The sequence below is a fragment of the Grampus griseus genome (assembly GCF_964374135.1).
Source record: "Grampus griseus genome assembly, chromosome: 6".
Lineage (NCBI taxonomy): Eukaryota > Metazoa > Chordata > Mammalia > Artiodactyla > Delphinidae > Grampus > Grampus griseus.
Window position 1 is genome coordinate 10,675,705 of NC_139000.1, and position 21,965 is coordinate 10,697,669.

At 58.5% G+C, this 21,965-nt stretch overlaps 1 protein-coding gene across 1 annotated transcript; it reads left to right on the forward strand.

Moving 5' to 3' along the window:
* Positions 1-1,475: 1,475 nt before the first annotated feature.
* Positions 1,476-21,965, forward strand: NR5A1 (nuclear receptor subfamily 5 group A member 1; the record flags this gene model as incomplete). Its single annotated transcript, XM_082656126.1, has 6 exons — positions 1,476-1,586; positions 1,729-1,870; positions 3,915-4,540; positions 12,046-12,165; positions 14,078-14,225; positions 21,718-21,965. The coding sequence occupies exons 1-6, from the start codon at positions 1,485-1,487 to the stop codon at positions 21,963-21,965; spliced, it is 1,386 nt and encodes a 461-aa protein (XP_082512252.1). The 5' UTR covers positions 1,476-1,484.

A 21,965-nucleotide genomic window follows, 5' to 3' on the forward strand; every position in this document is an offset into this window, starting at 1 on the left:
GCGCCCGGGTGCGGCTCATCGCCGGCAGCGGCGGCGACGCGGCCAGGCGGTGCGGGGCTCGCGCTGGCGGGACGCGGGGCGCTGCTGCTGCTCCCAGGAGCCGCCAGGTGGGCGCCGGGCGGACCGTGGCCGCCGTCGCGCCCCTTCGCGCTGCCCCGGGCGCAGGCTCTGCGCGCTTCCCTTCTGGAGACTTCGACTCTCCGCCCGAGGTCGCTCCCCCCGCCTCGGGCTCGGCCTCTCTCTCGGGGGCCCGCGGGGTCTCCGCCCGAGGTCTCAGCGCCTCGCGCCCCGCTAGCGGCTCCACGCCGTGCGCCCGCTGTCCCCGCTGCGCCCTCCTCGCTGGCTCTCCGCCCGATGTCTCGGTCTCGGCGGCACGGAGTCGGTGGCACGGCCTCGGTCGGTCTCGGTCTCGATGGCTGCCGCCCGCGGGCTTTGTCTCTCCCGGCCTGGGGGCCCGGCGGCTCCGCACTTTCGGGCTCTCTGCACGGGCGCCGTCGTTCTCCGCCTCTCTCAGCTCGAGCCCATGTCCGGGTCCGACTCTGCCGGGCCGCGCCTCTGAGCTCGGGGCCCGGGTCCGGCCCCCTGGCCGGCCGCCTCCGTCTCTCCAGGTTTTCTCTCAGTGTCTCTGTCACTCTCTCTGCCTGGGTATCTCCCAGATTTCTCTTGTCTCTCCGGTGTCTCGGTCTGTCTCTCGTCTATCACTGTGTCTCTGGCCTTGCGGTTGTCTCTCTCAGGTTTTCTCTTTGGGCCTCTGACAGTGTCTCTGATCTCTCTATCTCTCTCTTTCGTTCTCTCTCTCCACCCGCCCCCCACTCTCTACCATCTCCCTAGCTCTCCGTCGTTCTCATCTCCCCCAGGTTTTCTCTGACTGGGCATCAATGTTTCTCTGTCACTCTCGGATTTTCGTTGTCTCTGTCGCCCCGGGGAACTCTCTCCGTTAAGCAGCGTCTGTCGGTGTCTCTCGCTCTCTTTTCTGCCCATCTCTCGGTCTCTCTCAGACTCTGCGTCTGTCTCCCTCGTCCCTGTCCGATCCCCAGAACGCTTGGGTCCCACTCCGACCGGGTTCGTTGGCATCTCCCCGGCGGGCGAGACAATCTCGTTTTCTCAGAATCGGGGTTTTGTTCTCAAACGAACGAATCCGGATCAAAGCGCATTTAATCCGAGAGTCCCAGATCGGACGCGGCGGGGGGCCGCTCAGGAGGAGCCCCTGGGAGGGTTGGGGAGCACACGGGGCAGAAGTGTGGGGACTGGGTCAGCAAGGGCCCGGCAGGGGAGCTGCTCCAGGCACACGTGCTGCGTGCTGCTCAGGGCGCTCTAATGGGTGGCCTGCAACGGGCGCCCTCGACCACTGGGCGCTGCGGAAGGCACCCTGGGGCGCACGGCCGCGGTGGTGCAGGACACGCCGGACCCAGGTCCGCGGCGCTGCCAGTCGCAGTCCCGCCCGCGATGAGCCTCTCCTCCCTCCACAGGCGGACGCCGCGGGCATGGACTATTCGTACGACGAGGACCTGGACGAGCTGTGCCCCGTCTGTGGGGACAAGGTGTCCGGCTACCACTACGGGCTGCTCACATGCGAGAGTTGCAAGGTGAGCGGGCAGCTGGCCGGCAAGGGACCGGCGTGGAAGGCTGGCGAGCAGCCGGCGGGAAGCGGCGGAAAGCCCTGCTGGGAAGTGCAGGGAAGGGGAGACGGGGCCTGTCCCCTCCCGCGCTGACTCCCCTCTCCCCCAGGGCTTCTTCAAGCGCACAGTGCAGAACAACAAGCACTACACGTGCACCGAGAGCCAGAGCTGCAAGATCGACAAGACGCAGCGCAAGCGCTGTCCCTTCTGCCGCTTCCAGAAGTGCCTGACAGTGGGGATGCGCCTGGAAGGTGCGCACGCTGCGCCTCCTACCCCTGACCTCTGATGGCGAGGGGGCAGGGGATGGGGGTGGGAGAAGGGGTGAGGGGAGGGTACCATAGGTCTTCTCAAAGTTTCTGGGGCCAGGCGATTAGCCCCTCATGTGACATTAGGGCCCTGATCTCTATGGGGGAGGGGTGAGAACTGATGTCGGTCTGGGTGAAGGGATGCATGCAGGACCAGCCTGGGATGGCTTGAGAAGTATCTAAAAGTGAATCCCAGAGAGATGACCCTCTCCCCAGCCCTTGCAGGCAGGGCAGCACAGGGCAGAGCCCCACAGAGCTCCTCCCTCTGCCAGGAGTTCTGTCACACCCCCACTGACATCTCATACAAGCCAGAGCCAAGGTTTTCAATGCCTTTACTGGAGTTCAAGTCCCAGTGCCACCACTTACGGGCTGGGTGACTTTGGGCAAGTTCCTTAACCTCTCTGAGCTGCAGACTCCCCATCTGAAAGATGGACCTAAGAGTAGTGCCTTCCTCCTTGAGTTAGTGAGAGAATTGTATGAAAAGCTCCTAGCATGGGCCTGGAACGTAGAAAATGCTCAACAGGTTAGCTATTACTGTTATTCTTATTTATGTTATTATCTGTCCAGCATCACTGTGCAGCCTGCACTCACTCAGACCACCCATCTGTTCATCTGTCCATCCATCCACAAGATTCACTCAGTTATTCACTCAGCAGGTTCTTAGCCAGGCCCTAGAGGGCTGGGTAATGGAGAGCAATCGCCCCCAGAGAACCCAGGCCCATCCTTGTCTCCCCACCCCCACCACAAGCTCTCTGTCTGGAGGGGAGGAAAAACGTTTTAGCAGGAAAAACTCAAACTCTTTGAGGGTGGACAGTCATAGGCTTCTACCCCGCTGGCCCCAGCTGGGCTGTGTGCCGAGCAGGCAGCTGTTGGTTAAAGTTTTTAAACAAAGTAGAAGGCCCCTGGTGGCTCTGAGAGCTGCAGGCCACAAGTCCTGTCACCTAGAGGAAGGGCCCCTGATGGAAGGGGGATATCCTGTCCTGTCCCAAGAGCCCATGTGCCCAGCACCAGGTCATGAGGGACTCAGAAGAACTGGTTGTTGTGAGCTGCAGAAACCCCTCGCGGGGCCTGAGGGAGTGGAGCAGGGCTGCCCACCCCCATGGCAGGAAGATTGGCTGCATGGGCCCCGGAGACACATCCCTTGCTGAGCACCGCCCTCTCCCTCCTCCTCTCTCCCTTCTCCTGGAGCCCAGGGTCCTGTCTGAGCAGGGGCTGGGGCCACACTTTGGCTGCAGAGACACACCTGTTGGGTCCGGCTGGTGACACATTCTTGGCCAGGTGGAGGGACATCTGGTCAGCAAGGGAGGTCCCTTCCCACCAGCATAGAGCCCCAGTCAGCCCTAAACTCAGCTTCAGATTTGAAGGCAGCAGCAGAAACCCGAGTCATTTTGCAACAGGGCTTCAACAGAGTCAGGCAGTCAGTCAAGAAGCAGCTGGACACTGGGGACCCACCTGTGAACAAGGCTGACCAGAGCCCACTTCCTGTCACCATCTCAGAGCCTATGCTGGGCACCTGAACCCACTGCTGAACCCCCAGAAGCTCTCAGCCTGGGTCCATGGTACGATAGCACTCAGCAGGACGAGAGTGGGCAAGAGACAGGACATCCGGGGCAAGAACAGTGGCTGCTGCCTGGGTGAATCCAGGAACACTTTAGGCATGAGAGAAGGAAAGGGTTTGAGGCAGAAGGAATACCAAAGGCAGGGTGGAGGAAGTGCCAAGCAGAGGAGCAGAGAGATAGTAAGGTGGAGTGGAAAGAACACAGGGTCTCGTGAGGGGGGGGGGGCATGATGGAGAGGTGAACAGGGCCTTGAACACTGCGTTAGGGAGATTGACTTCCTCTGAACGCCAGGTTAAGGGCACTGGAGGAGCCATGAGAGGTATTGAGTTGGAGAGTGACCCAGTCGGATCGGTTTGGGGAAGAACTGTGAGTGGGGTGGTATGGCGGGTGGCCTGGAGGCGGTGAGCCTGCCCCTCTGCCTCTGCCCACAGCCGTGCGCGCTGACCGCATGCGGGGCGGCCGGAACAAGTTTGGGCCCATGTACAAGCGGGACCGGGCCCTGAAGCAACAGAAGAAGGCACAGATTCGAGCCAATGGCTTCAAGCTGGAGACAGGCCCCCCAATGGGGGTGCCACCGCCGCCCCCTCCCCCGCCGGACTACATGCTGCCCCCTGGCCTGCATGCACCTGAGCCCAAGGGCCTGGCCTCTGGTCCACCTGCTGGGCCACTGGGCGACTTTGGGGCCCCAGCGCTGCCCATGGCTGTGCCCAGCGCCCATGGGCCACTGGCTGGCTACCTCTATCCTGCCTTCCCTGGCCGCGCCATCAAGTCTGAGTACCCGGAGCCCTACGGCAGCCCCCCACAGCCCGGGCTGCACTACGGCTACCCAGAGCCCTACTCCGGAGGGCCTGGTGTGCCCGAGCTCATCCTGCAGCTGCTGCAGCTGGAGCCAGACGAGGACCAGGTACGGGCACGCATCGTGGGCTGCCTGCAGGAACCGGCCAAAGGGCGCCCCGACCAGCCTGCACCCTTCAGCCTCCTGTGCAGGATGGCTGACCAGACCTTCATCTCCATCGTGGACTGGGCACGCAGGTGCATGGTCTTCAAGGAACTGGAGGTGAGTCCCTCCTCCCACCTGGCTGGCCGCTGGTTCTGGGGTGTCCCCTCAGCTGACCAAGTCTCAGTCTTGGCCACCCCTTGGGTGGGGCTGTCCTGCCCACTGGCTTCAGGCCATATCTGGGGACAGGGAGGCCACCCTGGGGACATGAGGAGTGTTTCTGGTCCATCACAGCCTTCCTTGTCCCTGTCCCACCTCCTCACGCACCCCTCCCTCTTTCTCCTTCTCTGTTCCCTGAGTGTCTATCTCTCACGGCCTCTGGTTCTTTTACCTCTGCCTCTGTCTCTTTCTGTTGTCTCTCTCCCTGGTGTGCTATCTCTCTGCTTCCCTGTCTCTCTCTAGTCCGTTCAATCTTTGTCTCTTTCTCTCCCAGTCTGAGTCTCTGTCAACATTTATCTTTCTTTCTCTGAGACCCTGGGCTCTCGCAAAGGACTAGCTCAGTCCTTGGGAGGCCGTCTCTGGTTGCCCCAGCCCAATGTCAGGAAGAGGGTCCAAGCCATCCTGTCCTCTCATTTGGAGAGGACACCACTCCCTGCTAGCCTCAGATATCACAGAAGGGGTCTTAGTGTCTCAGAGTTTGGGACGCTTCTCCCTCCCAGCTAAGGTGAAAGATCTTACTGTCCCTGCATCTCTCATGCACGATGGTTAGTCCCACGTGTAAATGTGTGTGTCTGTGTGTGCAGGGAGTGCTAGGTGGGAGGGTAAGTGGGGGATTGCAGGGCCCGCCCCTCATCTTCCAAATGCCTCGGCTGCAAGGCCTTCCATTGCCCTGGGTTGAGGTACCTGCGACTAAAGTCAGCAGGAAAGCAGCAGGAGAAACTAAGGCCAGACAAGGAAGAACTTTCCAATCACCCTGCCTAGTGGTTTGAAGCACCCGAAGACTGGGAGCTGCCCCTCTAGTGCCCTGGCTCCCTATGATCAGGGTTTCTGCCAACTTCAGAGGCCCCCCTCCCCCAAGCCTGGCCAAGCCCATCCTCCCTGGCCTAGACGGAGACATGATAGGCCTTTAGTTCAGGCCTATTGATGTTTGCCTTTCCCAGGTCAGTCCCCTTGGCTGTTCTGGGACTGGCTGTAAACAGCAGGGCCTGTTGCCCTCCCTGCTGGGGCCACTGCAGCCTTGAGCAGCATTGTCAGTGCTGATGCCACTCAGGTCTGGGATTCCTCCAGGGGCATGCGGCCGGATGGGCCAGGGGTACTGTCTGCAGGGGCTGGGCTGGGCATGGGGGTCAGGGGGGATAATATGAAGGCTGGGCACTGTGAATCCTCGAGGTATCGTGGAGCTGGGCGCCTGGGTTGCTCTGCGGCCCAGAGCAACCAAGCATTGGCTGTAATGCCTTCTGCTTCTACTGTGGGGGGCCTGTCGTGGCTGAGGTCTGGGGATGTGCCGGCTGTCTGTCATGGGGTGGGACTTCTCACCCCTGCCCCCTCTCTAGGCTGACCTCATGGGTAGAACAAGAGGCAGGGCCTCAAACAATCCCATCTGCCTTCCACTCGTGGCTGGAGGCCCTGGTCGGGGAGGAGGATCCCAACACCCTTCGGTTGGTTGCCAGCTTTCCCTCCAGGCTTCCCTTGAGCCCCCGGTGCAGAGGGGAAGAGGAGCAGAGCATTCTTGGCCTTCCAGAATCCTGGATCCAGGGGCAGGGCACTTCCTCTGACCGCCTTCCTGGTCTCTCGGGGTTTTTCACGCAGGATGGGAAGGGCTTTTGTCCAAGCTTAGCTGAGTGTTTTTTCCTGCTTCTGGTTTCTCTGTGGTCCAAACCTTCCTGCTTCCCCTTCCCAGAATCTCTGAATCAAGCCCAGGAATGTGAACCATCGTTACCAGCCTCTGTAAAGGAGCCTTGCAGATAAGTACCAGCCCAGCCCTTAGGGGGCCTCTCATCAGCCGTGTGGAGCTTCTTTCCCACTGGTCCGATAAGCCCTGGGCTGATGTCTATTTGCAAAGCCAGAGGTAGGGAAGCAGAAAAGTGTGAGGGGAGCTGAGTGACTGTTCTCTCTCTTTTAAAAAAAATATTTATTTATTTGGTTACAGCAGGTCGTAGTTGCAGCAGGTGGGCTCCTTAGTTGCAGCACGTGGGCTCTTTATTTATTTATTTATTTTTAACATCTTTATTGGGGTATACGTGGGCTCTTTAGTTGTGGCATGCGAACTCTTAGTTGTGGCGTGCATGTAGGATCTAGTTCCCTGACCAGGGATTGAACCCGGGCCCCCTGTGTTGGGAGCGTGGAGTCCTATTCACTGTGCCACCAGGGAAGTCCCTGTTCTCTCTCTTTTTTTTTTTTTTTTTTTGCGGTACACGGGCCTCTCACTGCCATGGCCTCTCCCGCCACGGAGCACAGGCTCCGGACGCGCAGGCTCAGCAGCCATGGCTCACGGGCCCAGCCGCTTCACGGCATGTGGGATCCTCCCAGACCGGGGCACGAACCTGCGTCCCCTGCATCGGCAGGCGGACTCTCAACCACTGCGCCACCAGGGAAGCCCCCTGTTCTCTCTTTTGACTGACCATTCATTCCTCACCTCCGGGCAGGACACAGCAGACAGCAGAGGGGGGTCCCTAGCTCTGAGAGTGGGGCAGCCCTTGGCCTGTGCATAGGGACACTGAAATGAATTGGACCCAGGAGGTTGCCAGGCTAGAGGAAGAGACAGACATGCACATAGGTAATGCCAACACAGGATGCCTGGGGCTCTGACAGCAGTAGAAAGGGGCCAAGGGACGCCAGCAGGAGAGTAAATGGCTCTGTGTTAGAAAGTCGGGGAAGGTTTCTTTGATCTGCACCTCTCCAGAAAGCAGTCTGAGAAGGTTAAGGGCATTCCGGGAAAGGGGACAGCAGAAGACACAGAAGTGTGAAAAGGTACCATGTGTCAGGGACTCCCAGGTGGTAGGGCTGGAGAGGTAGGCAGGGTCAGAAGCAGAGCTTGGACCAGGAGTAGGTCCTTTGGCAGTGGGTGATGGACAGCCTGCCTGGGAAGGGCAGACTCCCACCACAGAGCCTGAGCTCTCCCCAGAGGCTTGCTCAGCCCTCTGTGACGCTGATGATGTCTTGCTGTCCAGGGGAAAGACTGGGGTCTTTGCTGAGCTGATATTGGGGTTCCAGATGCCCTTTTGGGGTTGTCCTCCTCCAGCCTCTTTCCCAGCTTGGATGTCCCTCTGCCTCCAATTTTTTGGGGGAGGTGGGGCAGGCCGTGTGGCATGTGGGATCCTAGTGCCCTGACCAGGGATCACACCTGTGCCCCCTGCAGTGGAAGTGCAGAGCCTTAACCACTGGACCGCCAGGGAAGTCCCTCTGTCTCCATTTTTCCACCTCATGCAATCACGGTGTGTTAGATCTGACCTGGTACAGAGGTTAGTAACATATACCAGAATCAGAGAGGCCCACGTTCAAGTTCCATATCTGCCACTCATCTGGTGCGTGACTTTGGGCAAGTGACTTTACTCCTCTGGGCCTCAGTTGTCCCTATCTGTAAAAAAGGGGGAGTTGAAATAGTAGCCACCTCATAGGGTTGTTGGAAGGGCTTAGTGAGCTAGGGCAGGTAAAGAATTTAGCACAGGGTGCAGCGCCCAGAAAGTGTTCAGTGAGTGGGGGCAGTGGCTCCCTCCCTCGCTGGGCCCCTCTGCCGGGGTACCATTGAATCTAACCTTGCAGGTGGTAGACAGGCCTGGCCAGGAAGAAGGAGAAAAGATACATCGTGTCCACACTCCTCTGAGCACTAGAGCTCTGGGAGAAGACGGGGGCCCACCTTGCCCTGGGCTTCCAAAGCAGCTTGATACCTGCAAGGTAGCAGATACTCACCTGTACATACTGCTCCGTGGGGGCAGGGTGTAGGCCCAGGCAGGCAGCCTCTCTGGACAGTCCCCGGGAAGGACAGCTGGGAGGATGCAGGATAGGAATCAGGGAGGTGGAGGCGAGGGCCAAGAGTGCCTAATGACCCATCTTGACATCAGTTCACCCTTGACATCCAGCTCCGAGGCCCCCGATTGGCAACAGATTTAACTGCTTAGATATACGGTTTCATTTAAGTGGCAGTAACTCTGTCAGTCCCGGACTGACAAATGACAGCCCGCCAACCTCTCAGCCGGGAGAGCGCCGTGGCCAGCCCGCGGCTTGTCAGCCACTGGAGAATTACAGAGCCCACTGGCCTTCGACCGCCAGACTGATCAGACCCCAGGGGGCTCCGGAGGGGGGCCTGCTGGGAAGGAGGTCATCTCGGCACGCATAAATACCCCATCTCTGAGGCAGGCTGCAAAGTGTCAAGGCTCCAGGAAGATTTGTGGCAGACCGGCAGGAGGGGTGGGCGGCTGGTGGGCCCAGCAGACAGGCCAGGCTGATGAGGGACCCCAGGGCTGGGACTGCACATGTCCTTGTTCCCGGGGTGGCAGAGTGGACTGAGGGTAGAGGAAGAACCTTTTGCTTAGGGAAAAGCCCACGGAAGGTGAAAACCAACCCTCTTTGGTTAAGTGAGCCTCTTAGCCACCTGCTTTCCCATGGAGAGGGGCTGGCAGCTAGGGCCCTCTGGTTTTCTTTTAAATAAAAAGGGGAGTGTGTGTGTGTGTGTGTGTGTGTGTGTGTGTGTGTGTGTGTGTGTGTGTGTGTGTGTGTGTGTGTGTGTGTGTTCATCTGTGTGGGGAGTGTTTGGAGTTTGGTGTCTTTATGTGTCCATCTAGGGGAAGAACTAGTAAAGAGTCTGGAAGCACGATTGCTTGGCTGGTGGGGAGGGAAACCCGGGCCAGGACAGAGTCCCCAGAATAGCTGACCATGGGTTCCCAGAACCCTTCACGACTGACACCGCTGTGCTCATATATTTTCTCTAACCAAAAGAGGGAGGATTTATTTTTTTCCATTTCTCAGAATAGGAGATCAGGGCCGGAGAGGGTGTGTGGCTAAGCGGGAATCAGAGGGCACAGGGCACCAAAGCCCAGCCACCGTAGTGCACCTCTCTGCCCTGCACCCCTATCAGCCCCGTGGGCAGGGCTGCCCCCACTCCCGGGGTCTGAGGTCTGGGTACAGAGTCTGCTCCCAGGGCTTGGCCAGCCGGGTCACTGTGACCCCTTCTGCTTTCTGCCCAAAGCTCAGTTAGCTTATCTCCTAATTCTCCCCCTTATCTCTTGCGCTTCCACCTCCCCACCCCCTGTTCCTTTAATTCAGGCACAAGGGTGTCTGCTCCCTAGGGCCCCAATAGGTGGGGAGCAGAACCCAACCCTGCACTTCCTCCTTCTCCCAGTGCGACTGGCAGCCCCACCCTCCCCAAGACCCCCTCCCAGTGGGCCAGTGCAACTCCTGGACCAGGCACCTCCTGCTGGGGCTCCAGGAGTGCCAGCCCCCCCGCCCCCCAAGAAGAGCAGCCCAGGCGGGTGGTCTGTGCAGAGCCCAGCTCCCTGCAGTTACCTGAGGGGAGCCTCTGCTTCCTTATCCGTAGTGGGCAGGGGTGAGGAGTCCCGGGCGTGCTGGGAACAGGGCCTGGTCTAGGCGCTCACTGAGCCTTGCCTCCCTCCTTGGAAGCTGTAATGGGGAGGCTCTCTGGGGACCAGCCACTTCCTGAGGCATGATAAGGCGATAAGGCGAGGTGTCTTTGCGGTGCGTCCTGGTTCTCAGTCTCTCCCGGCCCCTCCCATCCAGGGCTACCTGTGGCTGAGCCTCGGGTCCCCCTGGCTGGGCTTCCTGTTCTGACAGTAATGGGGCTCTAGGATGGACCTTCTGCTGGGAGATGGAGGGGGAGGTATGGGTTCTTGACACGGAGGGGAGGGGAGGAGGGGAGGCTGGGAGGCTGGGGACTCAGAGCAGGATAGAGACAGACCCTTCCTCTTGTTCTCAGCCACACAGGCTGGGGAAGGGCTGAGCAGGCGAGACCTGGAGGAAGCCTGACTGTGTGTCCAGCGGCTCACTTTGCTCTTTATCCACTTTTCTCTCCCTTTGTCTGTCTGAGAACAGGCCCCAGGGCCACTCCCAGGAGAGGAGCAGAGCAGAGGGGAGCGGGGGGGCTTCTAGCCCCCGAGAAGAGAGAGCTGTTGGTTAGGCCTGGGCCACTTCCTTTTCAGGCCAGGGGCTGCCTGGGCTACTCTGGTCTCCAGGTTGGGGGTTGTTCCTCCCAGAGCCCACAGGTGTCAGGGAAGACAGAGGCATGAATGGCGTCATCAGATGTTGCAGATGCCATGTCCAGAGGATGGGGAGAGCTTCATGGGTGAGGCAGTGAGCCTGCCGTGAACTCTAGGGTGGCAAGGGTGGATCTTCCTGCACACCTAGTGCCAAGAGCAGAGATGAACTAGACAGAGCTGTGTGACCTTGGGTAAGTTACTTGACCTCTCTGAGCTCAGTGTCCTCTCTCCATGGATTGGGGATAACATTAGTACCAACTACGAAGGCTTGTGGAGCTGCAGCGCAGTGACTGTTAGCTATCGTGATTTGCATTCACTGTAGGGCATGGCCCGGGAAGGTGCCTGGGGGGTGCCCTTTGGGTCAATGGCAGCTGGCTGATGAGCCACGGATGCTGAAAGGGACTGGAGTCTGCACTGTATCCTCCTAGGATGACACGCTGCACCCAGCGCAGTTCTGAACACCCAGAAGTGTTCAGTATCTGTCACTATGGAGAGTTGTGGACCGAGAATGCCAGCCATGACCCTGGCCTGGCTCTGCCTCTCTGGGACCCCAGGAGAGTCCCTTACCCTCACTGGGTGGCAGATTATTCATCTGCAGATAGGAGTTTAGGCCAGGAGATCCCTAAGGGCCCTTCTGGCTCGGGCATCCCATGGTCCTGAGTCCCACTCGTCATTGTCATGAGGGTCTACTCTTGCCATGCTAGAATGTGGCGATCCCCCAGACTGGAGGATAGGCCCTGCCCTCACACTGAGCGCCCCTCAGTGCAGCCTGGGGATTCAGAATCGGCCCCGTGTGCCCTTCTATTCCTGCTTCTGATGTAGACTGTTGCCAGCCACCTGCTCATTCCCTGGGCCGGACCTCCTCTCTTCCCATGAACTTCAGAGCTCTGCACAAGATGCGAGGAAGCCCTCTGTTTTCTCTACATGGCTCCTGCTTGAGCGATTCAGGCTGCTAGAGATGTGACCACAGGACAAATGGGCACGAGGAAAAATTAATACTAATCTTCCCTTGCATTTAAAGGAATCCTTCACAAAGCACTTCTGTGGACATTATTCTGTAACATTTATTGAGGGCTTAATATGTGCCAGACCGCCTTCGAATACTTTGCCCACTCTCCAGATGAGAAAACTGAGGCCCAGAAAGGTTACAGAACTTGCTTAAGGTCATACAACTTGTGAGAGGCAGAGCCGGGGCCTGAGCACCTCCGTTGGACCCTCTTATTATTTCGCTAGACCCCTGCCACACTTTGATGAAGAAGACACATGGGTAAACTGGACACAGAGGTTGGGCAGCTTGCCCAGGTCACATACCCAGTTGAGCTGCTGAACTCAGAGCTGGGAGGAGGAGGGGCGAGGGGACGGTCCCCAGCTGGACCGTGGCTGGACCCTGGACTCCTGTGTGCCTCTTCCTTGCAGGTGGCCGACCAGATGACACTACTGCAGAACTGCTGGAGTGAGCTGCTGGTGTTCGACCACATCTACCGTCAGATCCAACATGGCAAGGAGGGCAGCATCCTGCTGGTCACTGGGCAGGAGGTGACCAGACCCTACTGTGCTCTGTCCTGACCCCCCACCATGCACTTCCAGAATTCTGGGCCCAGAAGAGGTCCTAGGCCTCTCCAGGGCTGGCCCTGGGCACCACTGAATATCAGCCCTTTCCCCAGGTTCATGGGATACCCACCAGCCCGACCTCCCTCTGATCAGCCCTAGCTTTGACCTTGAGAGGAACCAGGCCCTGGGAGCCCTGCTCTGGGGGAAGCAGCTCAGGGATGTGGGGAGGGTCAGGGAGGCTCTTGGAGGACGTGATGGTGGCTCTGGGTAGTGAAAGAATAAATAAGGGCTGGTCGGGTAGTGACGGGGTGGAGGGACAATCCCCGCCTCCACACACGCAGAGGAGGTAGCACGGGCCAGGCTTAGAGAGGCAGGTTAGGACTGCTGAGCTGCCGGGGGCTGCTGGTGTGCTGGGACATGGGTTTGGGGGGGGCAGGTGCCCTGTGGGGGCTGGGATGAGGTGAGAGATAAGGTTGGAGGTGTGGCTGGGGGCTGGGATGGGCAAGACCTTGCAGGTTCTAAATCCTGAATGATAGATGGAAGGATGGATGGCTGGCTGGCTGGCTGGCTGGCTGGCTGGCTGAATGGGTGGACAAAGGGGTCTGGGCCCCAAAGAGCTCAGAGTCAGAATTTGGGCACTCTTAGAGCAGGGAATTAGGGGCACTAGGATGGGAAGCAGGTGGGGTGGCTCCTGGAATCAAGCAGGGAGCATCAGAAGAGTTTTAAGTGGGGAAGGACACAACCAGGTTTTATATGAGGAAGTGCATGGAGGGGGCAAGATGGGGGGTGAGGAGGAAATGAAGGCAGCCACCCGCCGCTCAGAACACTGGGGACCTGGGAGGGCACAATTCAAGGAGGGGAGAGGAGGTGTAGGGGAAACGGAGGGAAGTAGGGAGAAGGGAAGGGAGGTTGATGCCCAGGGTCTAGCCTGGTGGAGGGAGCATCACGCCTGGGGGGCGATACAGGAGGAGTGGCTTTCATAGGTGCTTGGGGAGAGAGATTGGAGACTGAGGCCCTGCTCCCACCCCCTACCTCCAACCCTTTGTCCTCATCCTCTGTTCTCACCTGGGTGTCTCAGGCCATCCAGGGCCAGCAGAATGCTGGTTGCAAGGGTGTAACTTTGAGGCCACCTGGGCGAGCACGTGAAAGAGTCTGAGGTGTGAGTGTCAGCTCCTGTCAACACGTGGGTGGAAGTCTCTGAGGCTATGGGACAGTCCTGTGCGTGCGTGCGTGCGTGCGTGTGTGTGTGCTCCTGTATTTTATTGTGCAAACATCTCCACACACGTAAGTGGGTCACCATGTCAGTGGGAACATATACACAGACATGTGTCTGTGTTACCCTGTGATGTGACCCTACAAGAGTGTGTGTGTGTGTGTGTGTGTGTGTGTGTGTGTGTGTGTTCACGTCCTGAAGCAGGTGAACAAGGCTGTGAGTGTGTCCCTCCATGTGTGTGAACGTGAGCTGAGGTGTGGCCACATCTGTAGTCCAGGTGTCCATGTGTGGGCCCCGGGCAGTCATGTGGCCGCATCCACGCGGATCCAGGCACGGCTGCCCCACCCCCCACCCAGTGCGACGTGGTGCTCACTGCAGACACCACACAAAACACAAAAGCTGCTTGTACCACTGGGCCTGGCGGCGGCTCTTTGTGCATGAAGGACCCTTCAGCTCTCCCTCTGCACACACCTGCCTGGTGTCGGCTCTGCTGCGCGGGGGCCCTCAGCTCTGGGCAGGGCAGTGGGAGCAGAGCTGGGAGCCTTGGAGGGGTCCAGGGGCCTGAGGAAGTGCCGCGCCTCCCCCGCCCCACCTGGCTCAGCTCCAAGGCTGGGCACCCCTGACCCCCAGCTTCCGACCACGGCCTCCCCTCGTGTCCCTGACCCCTGCCTTCTGCCCACCCAGGTGGAGCTGACCATGGTGGCCGCCCAGGCAGGCTCCCTGCTTCACAGCCTGGTGCTTCGGGCGCAGGAGCTTGTGCTGCAGCTGCACGCGCTGCAGCTGGACCGCCAGGAGTTCGTCTGCCTCAAGTTCCTCATCCTCTTCAGCCTCGGTGAGTGGGCTGAGCGAGGCCTGGCCTGAGGGTAGGGGGGTGGGCTGGCAAGGAGACCCTAAGGTGGGGCTCTCCGATGGGGGCCTCTCTTAGTGAATAAAGGGGACCTGGCCCAGGGCCTGCTTCCTCTCTGGGCCTGAGTTTCTTTGTTTGGAAGGACAGAAGGCCAGGACAATGTCTAAGACTTGCCCTTGATGGGACCAGGAACCCTCCTGAGGATGTGGTAGATTCCCAGCTGACAGCCCTAGAAAAGTGCCGATGCCACCCCAGAAAATGCCCTTATGATTTCAGGAGCTTCTGATCCCTGACTCCCATCCTGAGGTCCCTGTGTTTCCTAATTCCCCGCTCTAAGGGTGTCTGAATTCTGACTCTGAGCTCTTTGGGGCCCAGACCCCTTTGCCCATTCATTCATTCATTCACTCATTCAAAAAAGACCCCAAATCCCTATCTTCAAGGAGCTGACCTTCTGTTGGGGAGAGAGACAATAAGCATAATATGATTAGTAAAATGTATAAATTAGTGAAACGATTTGTAAAATGTATAGCCTGGAAGATTTCGGTAAGTGCTAGGGACGAAAACAAAGCAGGGCAGGGGCAGAGGGCCAGCCCAGCCCACCAGCTCGCCTGGCTCCCCAAGTGTCTGGTGTCTCCCTCCCTTTGCCCTCCTGACCCCAGCCCAGCCTGTGCCGCTCAGGTCTCCACCCTCCCTCTGAGCTCTCATCAGGTCAGCCTCCTTTTGTCCTCCTTCACCCAGCAAGCATGTCCAATGCCCTCCCTGTGCCCAGCAATGCTGCGTTCACAGAGGTTTTCCCTGCTCTCAGGCGGCTCCCAGTCTGGGAGAGGCCTCCAGCCAGTGCCATCAGGGCTGAGACAGAGAGATGGGGAACTCAGGACGGGGAGCAAGGGATCTGCCCGGAAGGTTTCCTGGAAAGACATCTGAGCAGGGTCTTGCAGGATGAGTAGGAGTTTGTTGGGAGGGGATAAATCTTTTAGCAGAGGTGTAGATGGGATGGAAGGTTGGAACAGAGGGGCGTGAATGCCTTGTCACCTGGGGAGGGGGCAGGATCGAGACGCTGTCTTTGTGGCAGATGGCATCACAGCCATGGTCTGGCAAGGGTGTTCCTGCTCAAGAGTGGGGGCAGCTGGGGAAGCAGCGGGTAAAACAAGCTGGGAGGGGGTGATTAGTGACGTACTGACTGGGGGAAGCCCTGTGTTCAGGCCGTGGCCGTGTGACTGGGTGCCTGGGCTGGGCCTCCTGACTCTGCTGGCGCAGCAGGTTGGTAGCTGGAGGGCGTATCGGCAAGGCTGCAGGGGTTGGTAGGGGTCGAGCATGCTGGGGGGTGAGGGCTGAATCTCGGGCAGCCGGTTAGGAGCCTGAAGCCCTTGGCGGGGCCTCAGGGACCTGAGCCAGGCCGGCTCCAGCTGGGGAAGCCCCCTTCCTCCTCTGCCTGCAGTGGTACCCTCCTCCCCACCTCAGTGTCACCAGAGCCACGGATGTGTGTGGTTTGGGGTGTGCAGGCTCCAGGGGTCATGTGCGTGCCTGTGCCTTCATTTACGCGCATGTATAGACTGTGAACTTTCATGGGCTAGTGGGATTTTATGTGTCATGTGGTGTGAGCAGTCTGTATATGGCTGAGTGGTGACTGTGGAGATGTGAGGGATTTGAGGGGCGTGCTTGGGACACATTGTATTGTAGTGTGGGTTCTGTGGTGGTTTGTGAGGTGACAGTTCTTGACCTGACCTTCGTCAAGAGGCCACTAGGAGGTCTTGGGGAGGGTGGGGATGCCAGCCACCAGGTTGCTTGGCCAAGGCTCCATCTTGGTGCCCCCTGCAGAGCAGGGACCACGTCTTGGCTCTCCAGACCCCCTGGGGCCTGAGGCACATGCCTGCAGCCCTCAGCCCCTCTTCCTACAAAAGCCCCAGCGCTGGGGACTGCCAGGCCTGGCACAGCCTTGGCCTCCACCAGGTGATAAGTCCAGGATTCCTCCTTCTATGGGGTGTAGGGAGGACATCAAGGCTGAGCCCAGCCCTCCTCTTCTGGGTCCAGGCAAGGGGCTGTACTCAGAACCATGAGTGCACAGCCCCTCCTGCATGCCAACCTTCATCCTGTTTTCCAGAGGAGGCAGTTGGGGCCGGGAGACTGGGAGGGTCTACAGTGCTTGGCTGGAACAGGCTGGAGCAGGTGGGACGGAGGAGTGAGAGTGTGCACGTGTGTGTACACATGCGAGGCAGGGTGGAGCAGTGGTTAGGAAAGGGGACTAGCGATGGACCACCTGGATTCTAAATCTAGACTCTCTCTCTGCTTGTGGGCCCTTGAGCAAGTCACTCCCCTCTCTGAACCTCTATTTCCCCATCTGTAAAATGAACATCATAATCATCTTTAACTTGCTATGAGATTTAATGAGAAAATTCCCCAAAATGTTCAGTGCATGGCCTGGCCCCTCAGAGTATGCATCAGTATTGTTTCTACCATAGCCATCATTAAGTCCACGAGCAAATGAACAAGTTAGTGAATGAAGTGAAGGAAGGAACGAGTCTCTCTCTGTCTTTATTGCACACTGTGCGTCTGGCACAGTGCCTTGTCTTTGGGGACAGTGACCCTCAGGGTGGGGGCCAGAAACTCTAGTGGTATTGGGGCTGTGAGGGGAGAAGACCCGGGACCCAGGCCTGTCCGAGCTCGTAGGTGTGCAGTGAGAGGAGCCCAGGGGAGCCACAGGGGCCGCTGGCTGACAGGTTCCAGGTGTGGAGAGGAGCCTGGGCAGTCCAGTGTGATCAGGGCTGGGCCAAAGAGGAGAAGACAACTATGCCTAGGATATCAGGGAAGTCTGCTTGGAGGAGGGGCCTCTGAGCTGGGCCTTGTAGTATGAGCAGGAGTGTTCTGGGTGAAACAAAGCAGGCAGCAGCAAGGGCGTTCCAGACTGAAGGAAGAGCCTGTGCACAGGGATGGGTGATCCTGAAAGTCTGGAAGTACCTGTGGGGCAGGGAGAGGGTGAGGAGGAGCCTGGAGAGGTGGGCAGGGGCCGAGCTGTGCAAGGCCTTGAATGCCAGGCCAGTACGTTGAACCTTCCCTTGGGGAGGATTTTCAGCAGGGAGAAACATGATCAAGTTTGCATTTTGGCAAGGTCCTTCCAACTGCAGCATGGGAAAAGGATGGCAGGTGGCAACCCAGAGCCCTGCAAAGGCTAGACGTGGGGCTGGGGTGAAGTGGGTAAATTTGGGCAAGACGACGGGGAAGATTTGCCCAGAGTCGGGAAGGTGGGAGGGGGCTACTCCCATGATCCCACCCAGACCACCAGAGCTGGGTCCCCAAGGGAACTGGGGCGCAGAATGGGGTGGCCACTTGCCCCTTGTCCTCTATCTGGCATGCCGGACATCACCCCGGGGCAGCGCGTCCCTGGGCTGCTTCAGCCTGAACTTGTGGGATGGCTGTCCCCCAACCCCTCCGCCCTTCAGCCCGCTCAGCGCCTCCTTCTTGCCTGCCTCCACAGAAGGGTGCCATTTGGTTTCTAAATAGCCGGCTCAGGCAGGCGCGAAGGCAGGTAAGGAGGTTTAATTAAAATTAGTGCCTCTCTCCTGGCAATCACGGTGTTTATGAAGATGGGCCCGGCTGGCATTGTTCCGCAGAGGACTTAATCGAAGCTTAATGGATTGACCTAACATTCGATTTTCTGACTTGCATTGAGGCGGCGGCAGCAGCATTCCCTTAAGCGTTTGCAATTTACCCACTGCTCGTGCCAACAAAAGGCGGCCTGAATAGCAGCCCCACTCGAGGGGCCATTGTGCGCGGGGGCGCCTGCCTGAGTCACCGCTATTGGGACAACATTCTTTATGTCTCGCTGGAATGAAAGGATTATTCAAATATTCAATTAAACCGTGAAAAGGGGGCTTTTCTGAGAACCTGGGGGCCCCCGGCTCCGCAGAGCTAGCGGGCTGCTCTCGGGGGTGGGGTTGCCATCTCCCAGCCCCCTCCTACCTCTCACCCCCCGGATTGCTGGGAGCTGAGCAGGCCCGGCTCCAGCCCGCGGTGCCTCAAGGCCCAGAGCTGGGCAGATGAGGTCCAGTTCTTTGGTGCCCTGAGAGGCGGAGATTAATTTGCCCCCGTTTTTCAGATGATGGGAAACTGAGGCTCAGACTGGGGAAGGGACTTGCCCCGGGTCACCTAGCTGGTGGTGGAGCTGGGGTTTGAGCCCCTGACGCACGAAGGGGGCGTCTCCAGGTTTGTGTGTCTAAGGAAGAAAGGGTGTGGTGTCCTGAGGGATGCTGGCTCTGTCACATCCAGCGTCCCAGCGAATCTTCACGACAGTCCCTTTAGAGGCAGGCTGGGAGAAGGGGCGTGACTTGACCACGTTCCTCTCCAAGAGGGTGTCCAGAGTAAACTTCCTGGGGAAACCAAGGACCCCAGGCTTAGTGGCCCTTGGACAGGACTCCTGAGTTGGATGGAACATAAAGTCATCACGTCATCTAATCCCCCAGGAACCAGGGTCCAGGCTTGACCCCGCATCCAGGCCTGACCCCGCCTCTGCTTGCCCATAGTGCTTTGGAGCCAGAGAGATCTGGGTTTGAATCCCGGCTCTGGTATCTGCTGTGTGCTCCAGGCCTGCCCCATTGTCGCTGTGCATGGAAGACGCCCTTTCCTGCCTGCCTGGGTGTCTGTGGGGATTAAGTGATGGCGGGGGCGGGGGCGGGGAAGGTGCAGCAGGTGCGGCGGAAACAGCTCTCCTGCCTTGTACTGTAGTGGCCAGGGCTCAATTAGTGACCGTGCTTCCCGCCCCCAGCCCTGTAGCCCACCTTGTGGGGGCAGTGGGGGTCTCCAGCCTCCCGAGAGCTGCAGGACCCGTAGAGCTGCTAGGAGGGGGGTGTCCCTGAAAGCTGTCCTTGTTCTGTACCTCCCCACCCTGCACTCCGCCCTGCTGTCCCTGTCACACTGCTGCTGGGAACAGTAAATCCTGGTAAAGCCGAGGCTCTGGTTGGTCCTCCCCAGCCCCCTCCCACTCCTGCCTCTACTGCAGCATCTTATCCAGTCCTCCCCGCACCCTCAGCTGTTTCTTCTGGGCCCCTTTACTGCTGTGTGGCCTTGAGCTGGTCCCTACCCTTCTCTGGACCCCCAGCCTCCTATTGTAAATTGTCAGAAGACAAGTAGGAGAACTGCCCTGGGGATGGTGGGGACTGAAGGTAGATTGGGTTGGAAAGAGATTGGGAAAGGGATGGGGCCAGTTAAGGACCTCTTGCCCCCAGGAGACGCTAGTTAGGTGGGGAGATTTCCCATGACCTTTGAGTTTATTTGGAGAGGGCCAGGCTAGGGAACAGGGCTGCTATGTACAGTTGGACAGGTTGTTTACTGAACAAGGGCACCTAGACAGGGGAAAGGTAGAGGCTGAAATCCAGCCTGCATGCCCCTCACCAAGCTGTCTTTCTGTGGACATGGGGGACCTTCTTTCTAATTGGCACAAGGTGCCTTGTGGGCTAATGGTGATCCTGTGGAGGCCAGGAAGAATATGACCCTGGCTCACTTACTGAATGTGGTGAGGGGGATGGGGACGAGGATGGGGGGAGGCCCAGATCCTGCCATACGCCCTGGGTCCAGCTTGGGTTTCCCTAAATCCGACTTTGGACAACACAGGCCTCGGCGGGCATGCTGGGGGCGGCTGGGGATCAGGGTTGCCAGGAGCGTCCAGCCCTCCTGGCGTAGTGGGTGTTAAGAGGGATTAGAAGGGCCAAGGGCTGTGCATGCTGGGCTCCGGACTCCCCCGCAGCAGCAGGGCTGGGGGTGATGGGAACGCAGGGGAAGTGGATGGACGACCATCTTCTGAATCGCTGGATGATGCATCCCAGGCCTGGCGGGGCTCGGAGCGGGGGATGGGGACAGGTTCTGTGGATTCCTGCTGACTTTCAGCCCCTCGGCAGGGCACCAGCTGGAGATGCTGCCCAGGAGCTGAAAAAAGCCTGCAAGCAGCGATGAGGACTCCCGTGACAGGAAACTGGCCCTCCACGGGCACCCCTGGGGGCCAGGCACCTGTGCAGTGCCCTGGCACCCGAGCTCCCCCCGCTGCAAGGTGGGCACGGCCCCTTTCGTAGAGGAGGAAGGCCTTCAGGTCAGGAGAGGACAGGGCACAGGCCACCGATTCTAAATGGTGGGGCTGGGATTTGAACCACCATCCACTTCACGCTAAAGACACTTAATTTTTATTTCTTCACTGGACCTCCAGGACAGGGGATGCATTCATCACACTCCTCTGTGCCTGGTACAAATGATCACTGGTCCACGCAGAGCCACCCACCTGCCTCTCCCTCCCATCACCAACCGTCCCCTTTACGTTTAACTCGGTTCTTCTTGTTTGTCTCTGTTCTTAACGCAAGGTGCACGCTTTGTGCGCTAGTGTTTTTAATTTAAGTAGGTGGCTTTACCTTATAGGTCTCATTCTGGATCTCCCTTTTTTTGTTTTTTATCCTATTTTTTGTTTTTTTTTCCCACTCAACCCCATGCTTTTAAAAGTCCGTCCATTTGCTCAGTACTGTGTCTGCTCCGTTACTTCTGTCTCTACTGCACTGGGCTCCCGGGGAGGCAGCCGCCACCTGGCCATCCAGCCCACCTCCCCATCACCGTAAATATTGTTGCAGTGAACGTCCACGGCCCCGTGAGAAAATTTCCTTGGGGTACCAGAGCCTCTTGATTGGTCAGAGCATGGACCAAAGGAGTGCCTGTCACACTCTAGCATGGGGGATGGGACCCCTCCACTCACAGTGCGCCTCTCTGGCGATGGTGCTGATGGGGGATAGTGATGATGGTGGCGGAGTGGCGATGCTGATGGCGCCTACCCCGAGGATGATGGCAACAGGATGGTTTTGACCATGGGGCTGGGGATGGTCTTGTTCCTGGACACGGTGAGAGTAGGAGTAATAATAACACTAACACACTGAGTCTTATGAAGTGCTGGACACTGTTCTTCTGTGCACTCTCTACATCTCAACTCCCTTAATTCTCACAACAATCTTGTGAAGTAGGCACTACTGCCACCCTGTTTTGCAGATGAAGAAATTAAGAGGTTAAATAACGTGTCCAGGGATACACCTGGTGAGGCTTGGTGATGGCGGTGGGGTCGATGACGATGGCAGCAGTGGTGGTGACAGGAGCTTGCGGCTGGGTGGTCATGGTGGCCGTGTGTGTGATAACCGCAGGCCTGCTAGTGTCAGTGACTGCCGCTGATGGCGGTGTTCAACCAAGGTGGTGATGGTGATGGTGATCATGGTGGTGACGGGAATGACGGTGGTTTGATTGTTGATGGCAGCAGGGACCATGTGTGTGAAAACCAGGGATGCTGGTATCGGCGACTGATGCTGGTGGCAGCGTTCATGGTGGTGACAGGGAGATTGTGGTTCACTGTCGATGGTGGCCGTGCCCGTGTCTTTGGTGATCATAGGGATGTTGGCGTTGCTGATGCCAGTGACGGTGTTGATGATGTGATGGGGCTGGTGAACGGCTCCTCCCTTTGCAGATGTGAAGTTCCTGAATAACCACAGCCTGGTGAAGGACGCTCAGGAGAAGGCCAATGCCGCCCTGCTCGATTACACCCTGTGCCACTACCCGCACTGCGGAGACAAGTTCCAGCAGCTGCTGCTGTGCCTGGTGGAGGTGCGGGCGCTGAGCATGCAGGCCAAGGAATACCTGTACCACAAGCACCTGGGCAACGAGATGCCCCGAAACAACCTGCTCATCGAGATGCTGCAGGCCAAGCAGACCTGA